This window comes from Rhopilema esculentum, chromosome 20 (assembly GCF_057945365.1).
Source record: "Rhopilema esculentum isolate cy_ngs chromosome 20, ASM5794536v1, whole genome shotgun sequence".
In the NCBI taxonomy this organism is placed as follows: domain Eukaryota; kingdom Metazoa; phylum Cnidaria; class Scyphozoa; order Rhizostomeae; family Rhizostomatidae; genus Rhopilema; species Rhopilema esculentum.
The window spans coordinates 8,807,204-8,828,346 of record NC_142834.1 but is presented as its reverse complement, the minus strand read 5'-3'; the positions used below and the strand labels follow the sequence as shown (position 1 = coordinate 8,828,346).

General features: G+C 35.4%; 2 protein-coding genes across 3 annotated transcripts in view; both read left to right on the top strand.

Annotated features, from left to right (window-relative positions):
* Positions 1-360: 360 nt before the first annotated feature.
* On the top strand, positions 361-15,199 carry LOC135687069 (tumor necrosis factor alpha-induced protein 8). Of its 2 annotated transcripts, none has more exons than XM_065203516.2 (2): positions 361-705; positions 12,842-15,199. In XM_065203516.2, coding segments are annotated over exons 1-2 (579 nt in total). In that variant the 5' UTR covers positions 361-704; the 3' UTR covers positions 13,420-15,199. The 2 variants fall into 2 exon arrangements, with proteins under 2 accessions (XP_065059588.1, XP_088970737.1); XM_089114611.1 differs by lacking the exon at positions 361-705 and adding an exon at positions 718-1,035.
* A 1,354-nt stretch (positions 15,200-16,553) lies between these two features.
* Positions 16,554-21,143, top strand: part of LOC135687066 (S phase cyclin A-associated protein in the endoplasmic reticulum) — a 30,664-nt gene continuing 26,074 nt past the window's right edge. The window contains exon 1 of the mRNA XM_065203512.2: positions 16,554-16,809. Within this exon, the coding sequence (XP_065059584.2) occupies positions 16,774-16,809 (36 nt within the window). The 5' untranslated portion in view covers positions 16,554-16,773. The remainder of the gene's footprint in view (positions 16,810-21,143) is intronic.

Genomic DNA, 21,143 nt, shown 5'->3' with positions numbered 1-21,143 from the left:
AAATTATTGGGGGGCTTAAACCCCCTATATCCCCCGCTTCCGCATTCCCAAGAGTCTTAACAGTGATCGAATTCCTGTTTGTTGCTTCAAAAACCAACGCTAATTCCACTGAGCCAAACAGCTCAATGAAATGAGCAAAGAATTTTGGAAGCCAGTATCGAAGAGTTCACCGTAGCCAAGGTAGTTGTTTTTTCTGTTTCAGCTTTAAACCTTTGTTAAAGTCATTTTAACCATTAATACATAATTGTTAGGCGACATAATACGTTCATTTAGGCATAGGCTGGCATAGGCTTTTTATTACTATAGGTTCTATGGGTTGTGGTAAGTTTGCCAACCTCGATACAATCGTCATCAATTTAGAAACGAGGATAGGATGGCCAGGCCCGCGCACAGCTTTTTGAATCACGGTGAACGTTGTTAGAATGGTTCTTCTACGTGTTTATTATCTTTCGTAGTGCAACACCTGCTTTTATTTTCAGCATGTGCTTGTAATAAGCAAATACGCAAGTTGTTGTTGTATAACTAGAAGTACTGCGCGCTGGTACAAGCTGATATCACTAGGTGCTTGACGATTGTTGCCGAGTGTGCGACTTAGACTGGGTGCGACTCCACTTCCCGGTATACTGGTGTATGTGCTTGGTGGCATAACTTAAGCCCGTGTTAATCTGCTGTCAGGCAAAGGTCTTTAAAAGACAGCCGCAGACAGTAAGTTGTAATTTATTTATTATATTAACAATTTTTGTGTACACTTAGCAGCTTTAAGAGAGACCTCTTCTTCCTCGAGGATTTATTGACATTCGTCTGCCCAACCTTTATCGCGCGAACCGATCCTGTGTCCGTTGCATTCATATGAATCGCCGTTTGCAAGAAAACTGTTGCTTCGAATTATGAAGATGTTCGATCATCCTTTTGTTCTGATGAAACTTATTTCCTGGTGATAATTGAAGATTTTATCGTCAAGAAGCTAACAATTTAGTCTTCGGGTCTGAAGATGGGCAAAGAAATAACCCTGTAATGTCGTATACATTCATTTAGGTAAGCAATCGATTAATCTAAATCCAGATAACACTTTTAGCCCAATTCAATGAACATGGTACTTTGAAGCAATGCTATAGAATAGTAATCAGCATATATAGAATAGTAATCAGCATATATATAGTAATCAGCGTAAAACCTCGATGAAACTAAATTATTTTGGTAAACTCGTGATACGATTCGAAAATGATTTCATTTGTTATTGCGAAGAATGCTGAAGACTGATCGTTCTAAATACTCGTGTGATTGATTACAAAGGTACAAAGAGGTAAAGCCAAAAGATATAAAGCAAAGTGAGTCAAATATAATAAAGATGAGCTGCTTCAAAGCAAATATTTTCCAAACCTTCCTAATCAACATGTATGATTGACACATGAAATCCGATTTGTTTACGGTATTGCATTTTCAGATCTAGCTATAAAACTGAAGTATTGTAGGCATTGATACCACCTCATCCCCCCACCCTCCTGACCCCCATCCCCTGTCCTCTATGGAAGAGAAGGAAAGGCAATGTTTGCTAAAGGTCTCTTGGCTGTGCAAGAAAGGTCCTCCAATTGTTTTAATTTTAATCATATTTTCATTTATATCTAAGATTGTTAAGGAAAGACCTTTTAAGGAAACCTTCCAACTAGAATTACACTCATTGATGTGTGGCCGCATTAAAAAGAAGGACCAGGACACTGCTTGATAAGTGTTCTCTGTGTCCTTAAAACTATATTTTGTTGCTAGATACAAAACAAATACAAGTTTTCTTTTCAGAGAATTTGTCTTATGACACAAAGCTTCAAATTAATATTGATCAGCAGAGGAATCCTGTGTGAGAAATTTTCTTCTGTACTAAACATCAAACAGGTGTTTTGTTACAATGCAAGGAAAATAATTTGACTTGTCCATGCAGAACAGATTTTTTCTATGTAATAAGCTGATTGCTATTTGTTGAAAAGAACCAAGCCCGTAAGAAAGTTAAGATTATTTTATCACATAAACTCTGTAATAGATTGAGCATGGGTATATCAAAAAGTGAAATCATTGCTCCAAAGCTTCTACAGAGTTGGAGAAAAATGTAGAGTCTGTGTAACAGAACTGCATTTCTTGTAACTATACCTGCAGCAATTTTCTCAGAAGACTGCCCTTATTTGTAATCTTCATTTGTTGACACAATGGATAGAATATGGGCTGGTTGTGATGTGTAATTAAATGTCTTTATGCTTGTTATGTCTGATTTTCACAATATGAACAAGTGGATGGTGCTGTAGTTTATAAACTTGTAAAGGAAATGCAAGTGTTATTTTTTAATTATCTAAAACAGAGGATGTCTCATAATGATGATGTCTGATATTTCAAAATGAAAGTAAGCTTTGGATATATGGTCTTATTCTTCATTAAATATTTAATTCTGACATTGGGAAGTTGAGCTAGCTCTGCCTCAAGTGTTTTCACTTCTCCAGAACAACTTTTAGTTGAGATAGTTTTTTGGTGTCATGATTTACTGAGAACTTCCCCTTGGTTAAATCTGCATGCAGGCTCATAGTGTTATGATGTAAATAATATTTTTGTGTGTGGGCGATCATCCTCTTCAATGACCTTGCAGGCCTTTCCCAGAGACGCAGGCTATAGTCCTCTCCCGTGCAAATCCCGCACAAGATAATTTTGCAAGGGCTTTTTTAGGCCGTGCTGTTTTTCAAACCGATGTTCTCATTTAGTCCGCAAACTTTAGCTTGTCAATGTTTGCATTACTTACCGCTAAATATCAGGGTGTCAGTAAATAAAGAGAAAGAGTTACACCATGCTGTCAAATATGAAACTGTTTCTTTTCAAGTCACAACATATAAACTAGGCATTTTCAAAAACACCACATTTGACTGGCCCAAAACCTAACAAAATTTTACTATATTTTAAAAAAGTTATGTTCCTCTTTTGTCTCATTTTAAGGAGTGGTAGTACAAAATTTAAAGGTAGTATTAAACACCAAAATTTGTATTAAAGTGAATAGTGTTTCAAGAATTGGCAAGGTAATGTATTTTACTCTCAGTCTGTTTACTTTTGCCCTGATGAAGCCCTGTATGCAGGGGCGAAATATTAGCCTTCACTGATTTTGTGTATTTGTTGTTGTTCATTTCTTTTATGCTACATTTTTATCGATTTTTCCCTGCAAGAATTCCTTAAGAGTCCGTCGAGCAGCCTGCTATCGTTACCTTTCCTTCATTCAAATAATGTATTTTTGCCTCTGTAAATATTCAAATATAAAAGATTAACAACAGTTCTTGAAAGGCTTTTTATAGCCCACATTGTCTTGTTCCTGGAGGGGCCTGACCTTGGCAATTATTGGTATGGGTTTTTGCTTGCTCTTTCAAAAACATGTCTCATCTGCAAGAGACAGGAAGGGAAATTATAGCAAAGTAAGTTCCTATTTGTGGTATTCCTGAATGAAAAGTCAAAGTTCTAATGAAGATAAAGTTATATTGCTTCATAAATCATGTTACATCAAATAGCTAATTGGCAATCACATATTTAGAAAACAAATGTTTATGTAATCATAGGCAGATAATACCCTAGAACTCCCCTCAAATTATTTGCAGTGATTCAATGAACACTGACACTTGGTAAAAAAGGTACAGCATGTGTGTAGCAAAGCTTTGAGGTTCGATTTGAGAGCTTGACTGGCTAGCTCAGCTGGTAAAGCAAAGAACATACAAATTTGCTCAATGTGTGTTGGAGTCTGCCCTTGTTGCGTCACTTGCTCACATTTGCTCTTGAAATTCATTTTCACATTAATTTGTTTCATTTCTTTAAAAGAATATTTCATAATGAATGCCAGTAATTTCTTTAGAGTTGCAAGATGCTTTGAACTCCACCCATACTTCTTTGTGCCAAACAGTTCCACATTACTGCATCTGCATCCAACCTATTTTATATTAAAAGGATATTTCCCCCTGTTTGTCAATGAAATCCACATCCAGGCTACACTGTTATGCAGTCTTTTAGTTTTCCTGGTGCTTTTTTAATTCTGATCTTATTTTGACTATAAGTTTTCATTCCTTATAATGATATCATTTTCTAAGGGGCAATGGCTGACACCTGAGGGGGGGGGGGGGCAATCACCTTGTGCATTTATGGCTTTGATAACTTTTCCATAACATTTCTTAGTTCAAAATAATGTTTCATGCAAGTAACAGCAAAATACATGCCACAGCTAAAAATTAAATTAGGTAGCACTCATAAGTTTTCCTTAAGATTGTGTCTTGAAAATTGCTTTAGAAGTGCTTATTTTACTTGAAATAAGCAGTTCATTCTCAATTTTTCATGCCTTTTATTTATTTTTTCTACTTTATCAATGCCTGCTAGTTTATCTATATAGTTTTTTAGCTCCTGAGTTTGGTCATTCTTTTTAAAAGAAATTAAAAGATGGATTCTTTGTTTGTTGTTAATTACCAGACGTTTTCACCATTCTTACAAGCAAACAAAATATTCGACCTGTTTAATTTTCACAACAAATGTTACTTATTCAATTGCAATGGAAATTTTATTGATTAAATATTTTCAATTTGTATAGTTTTCAACAAACCATTGTTACAAATTTTCGAATAAATATCGTTTGCGAGTTTAATTTTTCTTCTGTTGACCTACTGTTTCTCGCAATTTTTCGAACAAATACAGATGTGTAGTACGATGAATCGAGAGTATAGAAGTAGATTTGCATGCTATAATTGTTCATGTGTCTAGGGCGAAGGGACCCTTTTCTTGCAAGGAATTTGCAATTCTCCTATTTTGCAATCCTCCTAACTCCCATGCTATAAAACAAAAAGAACGATGATACTATAGCACATGCTATATTATTTTATGCTAATGATTTATCTATTTCTAAACTCATCATTAGTTTCCTGTCCTTTTTTAATACCCTGGATATAGATATGCTGCATCGAAATTCTTCTCGTGCCAGCTTATATTCTTTTTACAAGATACACTCGTTTGCTTTCGTTTGGCTGACAGTTACTGTGAGCCAAACAGCTGATTTTGAAAACTCGGCAAATCTTTGAGTATAGACTTCCTTGGATATGAAGTGTTTTCTTATTTTTCAACAGCGTCAGACAAAATATTAAATTAGACAATCTGTGCTGCATGGGAAACTCCAAAAGCCTCTTTTATGCGGAGCGTTCACCTGCTTGAGACTAATCAACAGTCTTCCTGGTGTGTTTGTAACCCGGCAGTCCGCTGTCGATACTTAAATGTATATAATCTCAAATCCTTAGTGGTCGCAGCTCTCTTTAATAAGGCTACAAAAATATCGAAAAATCAAATAATCACGTAAAGATATCCATGACCAAAAGTCCCAATTTGGCCTAATTGGCCTAATTAAGTGGTAACACCCCTTCCCAACCCAATTCGTTAAGTCGTAGCTATGGTTATGAAGTGTTTTGGGTCCGAATTGGTGAATCTGTTTCCTTTCTTTTCTTCATTTATAAATGTTATTTTTCGAGGCTTCAGTTTATAAATGATATCGAAACAATTTCAGTTTACACTTGTTAAGTTTTCATAGAAAGCAATTTTCTAATGTTCCAGTCTTTTGTGCTATGAATTGTACTGCGACAGTAATAAGTTCAAAACCCGAAATACAGCGTGAAGATTATTGGAACCAGTTGTCAAGGAAGAACTTTGAAGGAAATTTGATTATTTGGAATCCATTTTGCGAACATTATGCCGGTGAAGATTAGTTTAATGATGGGCGCAGGAATTATCTGACGGAATAAACAAGCAGGTTGTATTCGTGTTATTTTAAACGATAGTAAGAGCACAAAGTTAGTTGTTTAAATGGAACTTTGAATTTTGGGATGTTTTATGCGTTTTGGCTCCTTATCATACCCGCTCGAATCACTAACTCTTGACCCACATTAGCGCCAAATATTTTCTTCGTTAGCATCAAGATAATCTTGCCGCAAACGGAAAAAATTTAATATCGATCAAAAGGCAATAGTTTATTGATCAAATCAAATGTCATTAGGAAACAGCCAGGACTGGAAGTGAGTTTTTGAAAGGAAATTTCCTACAAGCCCCTATTTTGAATGTTTGTATGGGTAAAGTGTTGCGCATGAAATATAGTTTTCCACCTCTCATTATAAAGCAGCTTTGAGATCCAAGGACGGCAAAAAAACATTATTTATATCCACCCGCAATGCAGATTCTTATTGTAAAAAAGCTTTTGTACTGATCGGGAAAACGTTATTTGCTACAACCGTAGTCTATAAATGACCCCTCCTTTTGTTGATTAACAGCTTATCCTTATGTCGACTTTCCTACTGCTTAATCAAGACGCGATGCTCTGCGGTATTGCTAGAGGATTTAAAATTTTTGGTGTTTTAATTATAATTTCTGAATTTTTTGAGAAAAAAACCGCAGACTTTTATAACAAGCGGAGCCGTTTCGTCAAATGAAAAGCTGATAAGGTTTGATTAATGTCTTTCAATGTGCAAAGCAGCTGATTGAGCTAAGCTGGAATGGAGAAATTATTCTGAGAGTTTTGGCTCCTTTCAAAGAGGGGACGTCAAGGCTTTCAACAATAGTAAGATTGATAAAGGCTAAGATTTTCGATGGTTTTGTCATATTTTCTTTTAGAATTTATAAAAAGGTTCCGATTAATGATTTTAGAAAGGTAAACATTGCTGTACCGTTATATTGTCGTTGTTAGAAAATCATTATTATTTATTTTTGTTTGTGATTACTCTGTCCCGTTACCTATAACGGACTTTTAGATATCTAATTTTGCAATAAGAGATTGCTTTATGTTTTTTCTTCTTTTTCTAGCAGTTTAACTGAAATCAATCATTTTCCATCTCTCATATTGAAAATTTTTAAGGTGACAGTTGGAGACAAAAGACAACATTGCATGTATGCTTCAGAAGAAAGTAGATTTCACTATGATCGAGTCAAAAGAAATATTTCAACTGCCTGAAAATCTTATCTTTTTTAATAAGAACCGAAACTTTTTTATACAATTTTGCATAATTGACTTAAAGGATCTCCATTGTTGAATGTATTTGCCCACAGAATAATTATGGAAGCTACAATATCCTTTATTAAAGAAACAAAATGAATTCACTGAATGCAGCTACCCCATACTTAAATTTTATTATTATATTTTCTTTTTTTGGTTAAATAACTGAAATAACAATTATATTTTGGTTTGTTCCTTGTCCCTTTGTTCGCTTGAGGGACAGAATGGTTAAATATATTGTTTGTGCCATTTATAGAGGTGACTCGATGACCTTGTGTCTTTTCCCTCTCTGAATGGCACCATATGAAGTAGATGTTGCCCAGCCTTTATGTTTTGATTGCATATATATATAAAAAACTTTTTACCTCAATATCGTATTGTTCTAGACTTTCATTTCATAATTTGTTCTTCCGTTACTCGAATATTTTCGATATTCGAACTTTATATATTGATATCATTAAAAGAAAGTTAGATAACAAAACATATTATGAATTCAAAACCAGTTAATGAAACATCAAGGACAAATATCATACTAAATCTTAATAAAAAAATGGTATTTCGGAAATCAATGCGTCGGTAACGCTTGCAGTCAATGTCTTCCATAATGCAATATCTTAAATTGCTTCATGTTAGTTTTTGTTAGTGTTCACATTATTATCAAACTAACAGTAAAAAAGGTATTATTATTATTATTGTTATTATTGTTATTGAGACAATAGTTATTAGTATTAAACGGACTTCAGCTGGTACATTCCTGGAAATACAGCAACACACCAGTTTTTAAGCAGTTTTTTTTCTTAGCACCTTGGTCAAGTAGTTATTTTTTTTATTATTATTACTCCTTCTTCAGAATGTGTGACTCACCCGCTATCTCGAACTCTGAAGGGAAACGAAAAATTGTTCGAGATAACGAATGCTCGAGTTATCGGATGACCCCAAAAAATCCAAAAAATCTCTTATTTCGTCCGTTGTTGGCTTTGTCAAAGGGTTGTCGTTGCTTTATTGGCTGTCTTCTTGGCTGTCTTCTTGGCTGTCTTCTTGGCTGTCTTCTTGGCTGTCTTCTTGGCTGTCTTCTTGGCTGTCTTCTTGGCTGTCTTCTTGGCTGTCTTCTTGGCTGTCTTCTTGGCTGTCCTCAACTTCAACAACTTCTTCACTAATTAGCTCAGCTATGATTTCATCTTCAGTTGGCAATGCTGCTCTTGCTAAGACTTGGTCGTCGCAGTCAATAAATTCCTCTGCACTTGTGTTGGCTGGAGCAATTTTTTGATCTCTATTTCGCAGCTTCGTCAATTCTTCCACCAAGTCTTTAAAAGGATCATCTTTCTCTGATGCTGCTTGATGTTGATTTTCGGAAGAAAGGCCAGCTTTGGCAAAGTAGATACCATAGACCACGATGCGGCTAATATGTCCATTGCATCCAAATGCTAATTTTTTGTAGAGACTTTTGTTGATCAATTGCTCTGATGTATTTCTGCACCAAAACTGTTCGGTACTTTTCCTTTAAACTTCGTATTACCCCTTTATCCATTGATTTGAACATTTAAATTGTATTATAACACTGTCTTTTTAATCTGTTAACTGTCATCTGCCGTTTAAACAGATTCTTTACTCGTAGTTTTAATTTTCTCACATAACCAAAAACAAAAAGTTCGAGATAGCGAACACTTTTCGTCGAGGGGAAACAGATAACGGCTCGACATAACGAATATTCGAAATAGCGAGCAGTCGAGATCGCGAACGGTTTTTCTATACTTAACCCTATAGCAAAACCAAGGGAAACAGAAATTAGTTCGAAATAGCGAATGTTCGAGATAGCGGGCAGTCGAGATAGCGGATGTCAACTGTATTTAATTTAATTTATTTTGGAAAATTTATCTCATTGGATTCTCGTCGCCGTTTTGCTTTGTTTCTGAATTTTATCCTGATATTTATATTATACTCATTGCAAGATTCACAGAATCCGGCGGACAGCCTATCCTGCGGTTCTTCCTTCTCACACATTACTGTATTAAGTCGCCCAGTTACTTGCGTTCAAAGATCTGGAATTCACTTCGAAGCGGAATCAAATGACCCACGAATATAGTTAGATTTAAGTCTCATTGAAAGTTGGTTTTCTGGTAGCAAATGCTGGTTCACAGCATGTACTTATAGTAAATTATGTACATAATGCGATCTCTGGCCCCCTTCACACGGGAACAATTGTGTACCGTTCCATATCGTTCCGTAACGTGATACGCTAAGTGAACTTTTGACAGCGTTCTAACTTATGCGTCTTCTTCAAAACCCAAAGAACCACAGCTTGCCTTTGTAGCAAAGTTACGATGGTGCAAAAGCGATAATGTCGAGAAAGGGAAGATCAAAACACGATACAATGTCCTTTTGTCCTTCATCCTCCCGGAGAGGTCGAAATACGCTAGTCTTGACTGACTTACTGAATTTTTCATGAAAAGGGACTGTTTTGTACCTGAATTGGTATTGTTTGTACACTCGAGCGCTAATATTCTGCTGAGAACAGCTGCACTGTGTCGGTACTCCTCAAGCGCTAGTTCAAGATACGTATTTAATTGCAGAGTTGTGCTTAAAAAGAAACATCTTTCAAGTTCAATATCACGATTTTCAATTCTGAGACTTACATTCTCTTAACTCTAGTCTCAAACTCTCTACTCTAAGTTGAAGTCTTACTGTCCTTATAAATTACCCGATAGCCTCGTTTTGATCATTTGTTGCAAGAAACCTTCCCGGGCGGTGACACACTGGAAGCACTTTTCTGTTTGATACAAATTACCGGCAGAGTAAAAAAACCCATTCAAGATAGAAAATAACAATTTCACTTTAAGCGTTGCCGAATACGACTCCCCTTTTTTAGGCCGACAAGCCATTACAGTAGAATCGAGCTCTTCAGAGATAAAATAACACCGCGCAATTCGAAAACCGCGCTCTTGTGCTTGATACTTTAAGCATAACTTTATCCATAGTAAAATAATAATTGCTATGCGTGGAATTCAAAGTTACTGTGGGCAAAGGACGCGTGAGGTTTTCCCCGACACACTGTTTTTATTAAATTGCAAATGCATATAAGTTGGGGACTCGCTCTTTAAAAATCTCGCTAGAGGGTCGACATGGATTTGTCAAACAATCAACTCAACGCTCGCTTTTGAGAAGTCAGATGACCATAAAAACAAGTTGAATTTTATATGCATTACCTTAATTACTGAAGAGACACGCGCATGTTTGGAAAAATTCTGTTTTGAAGATATTTTTCGCAGGTGGATCGCGATGGAATACCAACGAAAGAGATCGGTTGAAATTTGATAGTTAAAAGCTCTCTTTTTATCTTTTCTTGTACTTGAGACGTCGTGTGTCCAGAATCCTAAACTTTGTCAAATTTTACCGGCAATTCAGAAGTAGAGTATACTATGGTATATTGTAGATATTGGCAGGGCCGTCGCTAGCGGGGGGGATGGCACCCCCTGCCCCTAGAAAACTCTTGTCGGCAAATTTTCGAAAAGTAAAGTTTTGTCAGGTTTTGCTTTCAAACTTCCTAAAGCAATAAATAGCTTTAGCAAACGGTGGTGATACGATGAAGATAAGGCCGAAAAGTATCAAACAAAAGCCCTCAGAAATTGATAATAGGCACAGATAGCGCCATGGGAGGGACAAGCGTCCCCCAAATATTTCAAATGACTCTCTGTCGGCAGCCGGGGTCTAGAACCTAGCAGAAAATTGTCAGCATATCCAGGGCAACCCGATTTCTACCAAAAGTTTATTGAAAAACACTGAACGCTGATCCTGGAGGTACTGGAAGCCCCTCTGAGCATATTGCGTGGGCAGCCGAGAGGAGGAGCAAGGAGGCAAATTACCCTAGGGCCTCGAGGTCTAGGGGGCCCCATAAAGTAATGAAATGCATTTTAAGAATGGAATTAATGGAACGCGGCAAAAAGTATGTATGAAAATAGCAAAACGTTCTAAAAGATTGCCAAAAATGACTGCAAGAAATATACTGAAATGCTATTTAAGATAATCTAAAGGGCGTGGTTGCACAATATTTCCGCTCGCAGAGTACCTCGTCTTTCGGTTTTACCCTAAGGCCTCCGAATCCTCTCGGCGACCTTCCTCTGGAAGCATAATCTTTGATAAATGAAATCAATTGCGTCAAAAAGCCACACCCAAAAATTTGATATATTTTAGGCCACGCCCTACTTTGTCGGCAAATTGGTGACTGGCACTCCCCTAAGTGAAATTGGTGACAATGTTTTTAGCGAATGCCCTGGGTATCTGACGTAGGTTTCAAATAGGAAATGAAAATATAGTTTTTTGATGCATTTATTGCTTCAAATCGGCACATCCATGATGCCCCCCCCAAATCGGCACATCCCTGAATGCCTTCATGACTGTATCTGGGGTGTGCCATCACCATGCTCTGTATACTCGAAAATATGTGGTTTATTATCAAAGCAATAATTTCTGCTGTACTTGATTATGTTTTCTCATTTTTGTTTTGACTATTATGCTAGCTTTCTTCTGCTGATTTAGTTTTAGAAATAATAATTTTTTTTTCAGTTGGTAGCCTTGTCAACACCTTTTGCCAGTTTATGAAACTTGTTGTAATTTATATCTGCAGAAAATGAGACTGAAGTCTGATGCCTATTCTTATGACGTACTTCAAACCAATATTTTATATTGGACATGGTGTAATTAATTGATTTGGCTCAGTCTGGGTCATACATGTACAGGAAAATCATTAACTAGTATCGTTTTCCACTGCAGTAGTTTCGCGGAAGGCGCGGTGAGCTATGGATGTTGCCGGGATGGCACCCCCAGTTTGGCCGCCATTCACTAATTTTGCAAAATTCAAACCGACAGTAATCTCTGCTATTCATCGAGATTGCCAAAAAATAAAGTCGTTGCTTATAATATTCTCATTAATTATTTGTCACTAGCTTGAAGCTTAGCAAATGGTGACCATACATGCTTATCTAAAGCTTGCAATATATGCAGGGCAATTCATTTCTCTAGACAAATTGTCAGGTTCTTTTTTAGCACTAATATTTGTTCACAATTTGTCATATAAAGTCATATGAAAGGAATTTATTAATTACTTCGACTCTTTAATCATGTTATTGTCATTGTGAATTTTGAGATAAGCGTTTTCCAGGGGTTTAAGGTTGTGGCATAGAAAATTATACGCTTACTCTTCCTGTCCAACCAGAGATAGTGTTAAAGGCCATCTTCAATGAATGAATTTGAAGACCTATCGCACAGTGAATGAGAACACCGTTATAAAGACGCACCTGTAGATGGCCTAAGAAATCTTTTCGAAAACGCTGATTTCTTGTTAAAATTCTCAAGCAAGTATGTTTATATTTCGATCGAGACCAATCTTACACTCGGCGTCTGAATCAGTTGTTGAAGCGGAATCGATCATGTATGGAGCTGAGTATGCATCGTCATAATATTGTGAAAATTGATGAGGGCTGATTTTTCTTATTTAAGGCACATATTTGTTTGGATTTGGCCTGGATATAGATGAAAAAGGAATGTGATCGCTGTACTTTTAATTGCTGGCTATGTTTCTGCCCTAGTGACAAATGAAAGCCTCTATGAGGACTGAAATAACTGTTATCATGGTTGCTCTGGATTATTTTTGTAACATGTTTACTGATGATAACGACTGGAGCAGATGTTTGATGGTAATGACATGTTCACGGCCTTCTTTCCGTTCCTTGCTAGTTTGAAGTCTGGCTTTAAAAATTCATTAATCGGAAGCCATTTTCTTTTGGCATATTTTAACTTTCTCTCTCCCGTCTCTACTTATAGTGGCTGAAAGTGACCCAGGAGCAAATTTCAATACCAAGAGTTTGAGCTTGCGTGTGCAGAAGAAGGTTGCTAGCAAGATGTCTACAAAAGGTGTTGCGAAGACATTAGTTGATGACACCACTGCCGCCATACTGGACCATTTGCACAAGCTTGCTAAGCTCGAGTATACCAGTAAGAAAGATGCTGAGAAACTAGTCAAGTATATTGTTAAAATTGTCGTCAAAGTTGGTCTTTTGCATCGCAATGACCAGTTCAATGCACAAGAGCTCAAAATGCAGCAGCAATTCCAGCAGAAATTTCATAATGTCATCATGACGGCGATCAGTTTCCATGAAGTCGATTTTACTTTTGATAGGGACTTTCTTATCTCCCAGTTTCAAGGCTTAGAGGATCTCCTTCATAAAATAGTGGAAAGGCACTTGCGTGACAAGTCCCAGAAGAGAATCGTCTTTATTTTTGATTTTTTCAAAAAAGAGTCCTTTTTGGATAAATTGTTTGCATCAGATGGAGAATACAAAGCGGAAATGACTGAAGTTACCAAGCTCCTTAACAAACTTGTCGAAGAAGGTAATGTTTGATGAAGATGATCAAATTATTGATACATAAAAGCCGTAATTGACAGACTTGTCTGATGAGAAATAACAGATTGATTTCATAAACCCTTTGACGAGCAAAGTCAATATTAATTTTATCAAATTTAAAATTTTGTTGGCGTGGAGTTCTGAAAATCGTTTAGTTGATTCTTATCAGAAAAGGTGTTTTTGATAACTATGATATAATAACGTCTCGCTTGATTGCATTTTAGTCACCTAGGACAAGCTTTCAGCTAAGACGATTTCTCACCATTCATACATTCAACGTATATGCTTTTTTCTAGAGGAGATATTGCCTGTGAGATCCCAATCTTTAAGTCAAGCTCTTTGTAGATCAGGTTTTTACCGTTAACATTTTTAGTTTGCTCACCTCTATATACGTAAACAGAAAAGCTACCATGAAGAAAGTTAATTAAAATTTCATTCAAAATCACCAACCTAGCTCCATGAAACAAACTCTCTCCTTAGCTGATGTTTCAAAATACGACACAAGTATGAATAGAATATCTAGGATATATTTCCCCAATTACTACATGAATACTCACTTTTTCTTTCTACCTGGTTATGTCAGAGTTTTGTTATTGAATCTATACGAATGAGATAACTATCCTGGCATTTGTATCCCTTTTTGTCATTGAATTGCATTTTCGTTGCAAAAGTTCTTTATAGGAACCGTGTTCTGATCCAAGACACAAATGGGTGTTTACAGTCAACTCTCTACCCAGAAATATTTTGACTACTTTAGCTAAAAGTTTCAGTAAACAATTTGCTAATCCAACCTGCTTTTGTGTCAATTGGTTTGATTTTACGGAGTCTATGATAGATTTTAGAAGATAGTTAGATCTGCTATAACCAATGATAAACTATTTATAAATAAAAATAGTTTAGATGTTCTGTTGATAACAAATTTATCAATACCTTATCGGTAGAAACTTTATCAGGACAACTATCCTACGGTTAATTTTTTTAAAGGAATGAAGTTTCATAAATTTCTGCAGATAAAGTTTTCTCACCGATAAAGTATTTGCTAGCCAGTAGTAAAGACTTTATTGTAAATTATTATCAAAATTATTACGTCAAGTCAGAAAACTAGCTCTCTTATTTAGAATGGAAGCATATTTACTTTTATTTCATATCGCGTATAAAATCGATAAATATCTCGTCGCATGAATAATGAATAATTTATGAATAGGAAAGGATCCTCCAAGTCTTGTTTTAGGAATGACAGGTATCCACTGGAGTTGACAAAACATTTGAAAATTTGTTCTATCTTCTTCACACCATTAAATATTGATTCTTAAACGCAAGTTTAACATTATGTTGAAAGACACCGACATCTAAGACACTGTTCCTCGATTTTTATTGCCTTTTTTCATTGAACATTCAATGATCACAAATGTTTTCATCGAACGCAAATGTTCCTAAATATCTCATTATATAGCGTGTATGAATTCATTTATTCGCTATAAATTAAACTGAAATTGTAATGCTAAAAGCTAAAATTTTCAATCTTCCAGATCCCAGCGATTTTTTTTATTATCCATTTTGAATCAATCATCCACAACACTGTTTTTAACCACTTGCCTGTTTAGTAAGACATAGAACTCATTTAAAACGATAATTATATTCTAAAAACGATGTATGAATACGTGATATTAGTATGGTAATGCATTGCATTGATGCTCATTTCACGTTTAATAGTTTATGATTGTTTTTCACTTTTCTTGTAATTTTATCGAGAATTTATCACAATTGTAACTAACTACCTTGTCTTTTTTTTCTTCCTATTTGGCACCTTCCTTGTCGTTCAGCCACTTTCGGTTCAAGTGCTGCTTTAGTGGTGGATTGGAATAATGCTAATATTTCGACTCATATGGTTATTTTCTACCCATTTTTTATGAGGAAACTCAAAAAAACTTGGCAATTATTTGATTGTTTGTTTTTTACAAAATTTGGTGATGATAGGATATTTATTGCAAAGTTTGGATATGATTATTAGTATCTGTCTTTTTCTGTCGGTGAATAGTTTGAATGATTTTTTACACACAACAAAATCCTTACAACAAATGTAAGGATAATGTGAGAAACTATTATAATAAAATTCACGTAAATCTTCTCCATTAAATGTTTTTTGTCACATCATCAAGTCAGTCGATCAATCGTTACGCTTTGGAATACTGCGTGTGGTTTTTTTAAAAACTGCACTTCGATAAAGCTATTTTCTGCAACACCTTTCAAATGTTTAGAGTATGTTTTCTTCACCGTCCAGTTTTGGTAATTAAACTTAATCTGAAATGCTGCTAAAAAGGTGCAAAAACTGCCTCTCGAATTCTACCAACACCAGAAGCGTAGATAAAGGGTCAGGGGGGCCAAATGCTATTTTATCGGAAAGTTTCTGATCTTGTCAGAAATATAACATGGTTGTCTATATTTTATCTAAGTGTTAAATTTTGAGAGGAAAGACTTTAAAGCTTATTATAACGATTTCCTCACTTGTTCTGAATCAGGTGGGCAATCTCTTTCGATAAGGTATCGGACTTAAAAATGCCTTTTGAGAGGAGAAGACCATAAAATCTTCAATTAGTGTGATTTATGATATTTGACTTTGAGTATCTCCTGTTTTACTTCAGTTCTAATGTCATTATGTTATGTTTAACTGAATGAAAAAATTAAAAACTTTTGGAAAATCTCAGTTTTTCGCCTCTCCTTTGAAATTTCCTATCCACGCCAATGACCAGCACACCAATTAACTGATAACTTGCTATCAACTGAATGCATACTTTTTACTTTGGCGTGGTATAACCATCAACCGGGCTCTTACAATCTGACAGCCGATCTACAATTAGAATGCAAGACCGCCGTGGGAAACAAGTTAGGAAAACAGTTGAGGTAGCTTAGCTAAAACTTTGTTTTTGTATTTTTGATACTATAACCAACGAAGAGCATAGATTGATTTTCATTATTTTGACTTCTGGTGTCAGGTGGCACAATTTTGCGAATTCGTGATTTGACAATGAGTAAAGTTGATGTTTTGACAAAGATATAATCAGGTGGCCTAATATGCTAAGTGTGCTAATTGCGTCAAGGTGGGGAGGGGAGAGTCGAAAGAACTGTTTGCTTACCGAATCTACCCGCTCTTTAAGGCAACCTCGCTATCGAATTAACGGCATTTCAAGTCGGGGCTGAGCTGTTGCTAGAGAAAATTGCAACTGTTGGCCTAAATCTTTTGGCAGCATTTTTTGGACACTTGGTGGTAATGTGAATTGCAAAATCGGTGTTAGATATGCATAGAAGTTTAAGCATGGGAGTTTGTTAAAAAGCGATGAAGACTGTGCAGATATGTCTATGAAAACCCAGCATCATGGATATACGAAGGTTAGAGATTCAAGAATTTTTCAGAACATCACCAACATCATTTTTGTCATTCAACATTTTCAACGTTTTCCTCTCCCCTTTGAAAGATTTGTGATTACTTTCTATAGAAATACACTATTTGAATGTAACCTGTAATTTTGAAACCAGGGTGGCTATGGTGCAATTTCAACTTTGTTTTGTGCATGGGAAAGGGGCAACTTAGCCTCTGGGTCATTCCATGTCAATTCACCGAGGCCATGTCACCCACCATCTCAGATTTTGCCAATTTTCATATATCATGTGCCAACTGATAAGAATAGTTCATTCTCAAAATTTCAGACCATTATCTTTAGTACTTTTTGAGATATCCAGATTTGAATTTTCAAGAATTTTGAGGTAAAATTACCAGAATCCGCCATCTTGCATTTTCATACAGAGGACAACTAAAAACCCAATTCTAATATCTGAAAAGAAAATGACCAGAACATATCAAAATGAACTTATTTATGTGAATTCAGCTATGAGGAATTCAAAAATCACATCAAAATGAATATCTGACAGATCTGAAAGATTCTATTTATAGAAATCTCTGCAGGGGTTGAAAAATTGAAAGATTCCGAAAAGACAATTGTGTCAAATTTCATTTTGGAATTTCATGATGTTTGACAGGTAGCACCAGAATGAATTTTTGTAGTTAAATTTGAGGTACATTGAGGTTCCAAAATATTGAATTCTGACTTGGTGTCTCTTCTTGTTCAAGAGCTACAAGCAGCTAAAGTAAACTGAAAATATTGTCAAATTTCTTGTGCGAAAGTTCCTTTTTTAATGTAATGTGTATGTTTGTAGACATATAACTAGCAATATTTGAAGTTTAATCAACTCATTCTGTGTACACAATAAGCAAAGCATTCATTTAAATTGAAGATTTGTTATCTATCACTTTTTTACAGTGGATAATGTACAGTGGACCACACCCACTTATGGGTGCGGCAACATTGAACACCATGGGAAGGCTGTATTACTTAAGAAATTTTCAGACTTCACTCGAAAAGGTTGCAAATAAACACTTTTTCCTTGAAGATACAAGAAATCAAAAGGACAAAATCTTTTTGATAGTGCTGAAGGTAAAAAATTTGTAGAAACAGGTATAAAATTACAATCTAATTTAATTTTATCTTGAATACATGAATATACCAAAATTGGCTCATTTTTGTAAGAAAAAAATAATTCCTTACAGGCTCGTCATAATTTCCTTGATTTTCGTGAGATCTTTGTCTGCAATTTTATATTGTCACCCAGTTGCTGTGAAGGGTGTTTCTATGTAACTAGAAATGGTAGAATTTGTCAATTGGAAATAAACAAAATGTTAGCAGATATGTTAGCCTAATTTTCTATTGCTTATCTGTTTTGTTGTGTTGCAGAAAGTTGGCTATCTCCACCTATAAATATTTTCATAAAATGGCTACAATATTCGTATTTTGTCCTTCATTAAACTGATTATTTCGTCAAAATCCTTTGCCTTTCTTTCAGTCTCACAATAATCGCTTTCAGCTTCTTCACTGTCCATCAGTTGATCGGGCATGACGTCGATAGTTTCTGCAACAACGTTTAAGATTTTTGATTGCTTTTCGGTCAGTTTTTACTTCATCGAGTTTGCGTTTGCCATAAGAAGCTCTTGAATGCTGCCGAACAGAATGCAGCTTTATCGGACTAACGTCAATATCTTCAAGTGTTAAGTCAAGGTTTCCTTTCTGTTGTTTCCAAGCTCTTTCTGGAAAGCATACATCTGGATCATTATCATCATCATTCCCTTCTGAGGTTTTCAATCTTTCAGACATCTCTCTCCGACAAGTTGGGCATAACTTTTGTCCAGGTACCACGTAAATATTGATTTTATGATAGCTTTTCGAAGATACTATTGACACTTCCCTCAAAGAGCCTTTAACAGGATTCTTATGCTTTTGGAAGGGGTCGCAGCACTTCTTCTGAAAAGCGCTGTACTGCGCTAAAATTGTTTGTTCGTGATGGTGACAAATTGTAAATTCGGGTCCTATTTCCAGACCTGTTCTTAAAGAAATTAACTCCGCTTGCTCTTCAGTCAACGGCTTGCTTCTTTTTATCCCAACTGATCTTGTGTAGAACCGAGAGTGACACTCTTCTTGCAGATGACTGCCAATTGAACACTTTTCCAGAAACTTACTTACAGACATTTTTTTTAAATGTGATAGAAATCTTTCTGCCTCTCGTTACTAAAACTTGACAAAACAGAGGTCGGAAACTTTATTTCCGTTTTGAATGGAAATAAGGAAGCACTAACTGGCTACAAACTGATGCTTGCAGATTCCATCATGCTGATAATTATCACTTTACCATCATAAGCGGATACTAAGATTATGTTTCACTAACGTGATTTTTCAAGGTCCGTAAATCAAGCAATTTTATTCGTCGTAGCTTTCCAACACTGAGCCATATTTCATTTACAACACTGAATAGTTTAGTAATTATGTTTTAAAATTTTAACTCAATTTAAACATCAATAAGATACAATTACTGATAACATCTATTAAGCAATATTGTAGTTAAGTTCCCGTCGACAACGAATATTGCCGCCATTTTATGAAAAGATTTATAGGTGGAGATAGCCAACTTTCTGCAACACAACAAAACAGATAAGCAATAGAAAATTAGGCTAACATATCTGCTAACATTTTGTTTATTTCCAATTGACAAATTCTACCATTTCTAGTTACATAGAAACACCCTTCACAGCAACTGGGTGACAATATAAAATTGCAGACAAAGATCTCACGAAAATCAAGGAAATTATGACGAGCCTGTAAGGCATTATTTTTTTCTTACAAAAATGAGCCAATTTTGGTATATTCATGTATTCAAGATAAAATTAAATTAGATTGTAATTTTATACCTGTTTCTACAAATTTTTTACCTTCAGCACTATCAAAAAGATTTTGTCCTTTTGATTTCTTGTATCTTCAAGGAAAAAGTGTTTATTTGCAACCTTTTCGAGTGAAGTCTGAAAATTTCTTAAGTAATACAGCCTTCCCATGGTGTTCAATGTTGCCGCACCCATAAGTGGGTGTGGTCCACTGTACATTATCCACTGTAAAAAAGTGATAGATAACAAATCTTCAATTTAAATGAATGCTTTGCTTATTGTGTACACAGAATGAGTTGATTAAACTTCAAATATTGCTAGTTATATGTCTACAAACATACACATTACATTAAAAAAGGAACTTTCGCACAAGAAATTTGACAATATTTTCAGTTTACTTTAGCTGCTTGTAGCTCTTGAACAAGAAGAGACACCAAGTCAGAATTCAATATTTTGGAACCTCAATGTACCTCAAATTTAACTACAAAAATTCATTCTGGTGCTACCTGTCAAACATCATGAAATTCCAAAATGAAATTTGACACAATTGTCTTTTCGGAATCTTTCAATTTTTCAACCCCTGCAGAGATTTCTATAAATAGAATCTTTCAGATCTGTCAGATATTCATTTTGATGTGATTTTTGAATTCCTCATAGCTGAATTCACATAAATAAGTTCATTTTGATATGTTCTGGTCATTTTCTTTTCAGATATTAGAATTGGGTTTTTAGTTGTCCTCTGTATGAAAATGCAAGATGGCGGATTCTGGTAATTTTACCTCAAAATTCTTGAAAATTCAAATCTGGATATCTCAAAAAGTACTAAAGATAATGGTCTGAAATTTTGAGAATGAACTATTCTTATCAGTTGGCACATGATATATGAAAATTGGCAAAATCTGAGATGGTGGGTGACATTTCCATTTTTTTCTTGGTGATTTGACATGGAATGACCCCTCTCTCTTATAGGCCTAAGCGTTATTGAAAACAGATCGAGAATTATCTGAAACTGATTGGGTATTCCAATGACTTTTGGCAATCATTGTACCTAGTTTAAATATCGAGATGAACAACTTAATTTAATCTAGCCAATTATCAATTTGATTCAGATGGGTTAGATATGTGTTGATTGTGTAAGAATTTGGATACAGTTTTATTCTGACTTTTAAAAGTTGTTGATTGTATTGTAAGAAGAACAGGTATAGGCTTTGTGTGACACTTCTAAATCTGCCTTTTTTTGAATCCCCAAATTCTTGAAATGGCTCCTTTGAAGATTGGAACCCTCTTAGGTGAGACTGGAACTCACTAGTATTTCATTTTAATTCGTTTCACTTCAATGAATTTTCCAATTTGTTTTCCACTGCATCCCTCTTAATAGTAGAGCAGTGTGGGCATTCTGCCAATACAAGTAATTCTGCAAGTAATTCTGCCGTCAGACAACATCTTTTAGATAAACTAG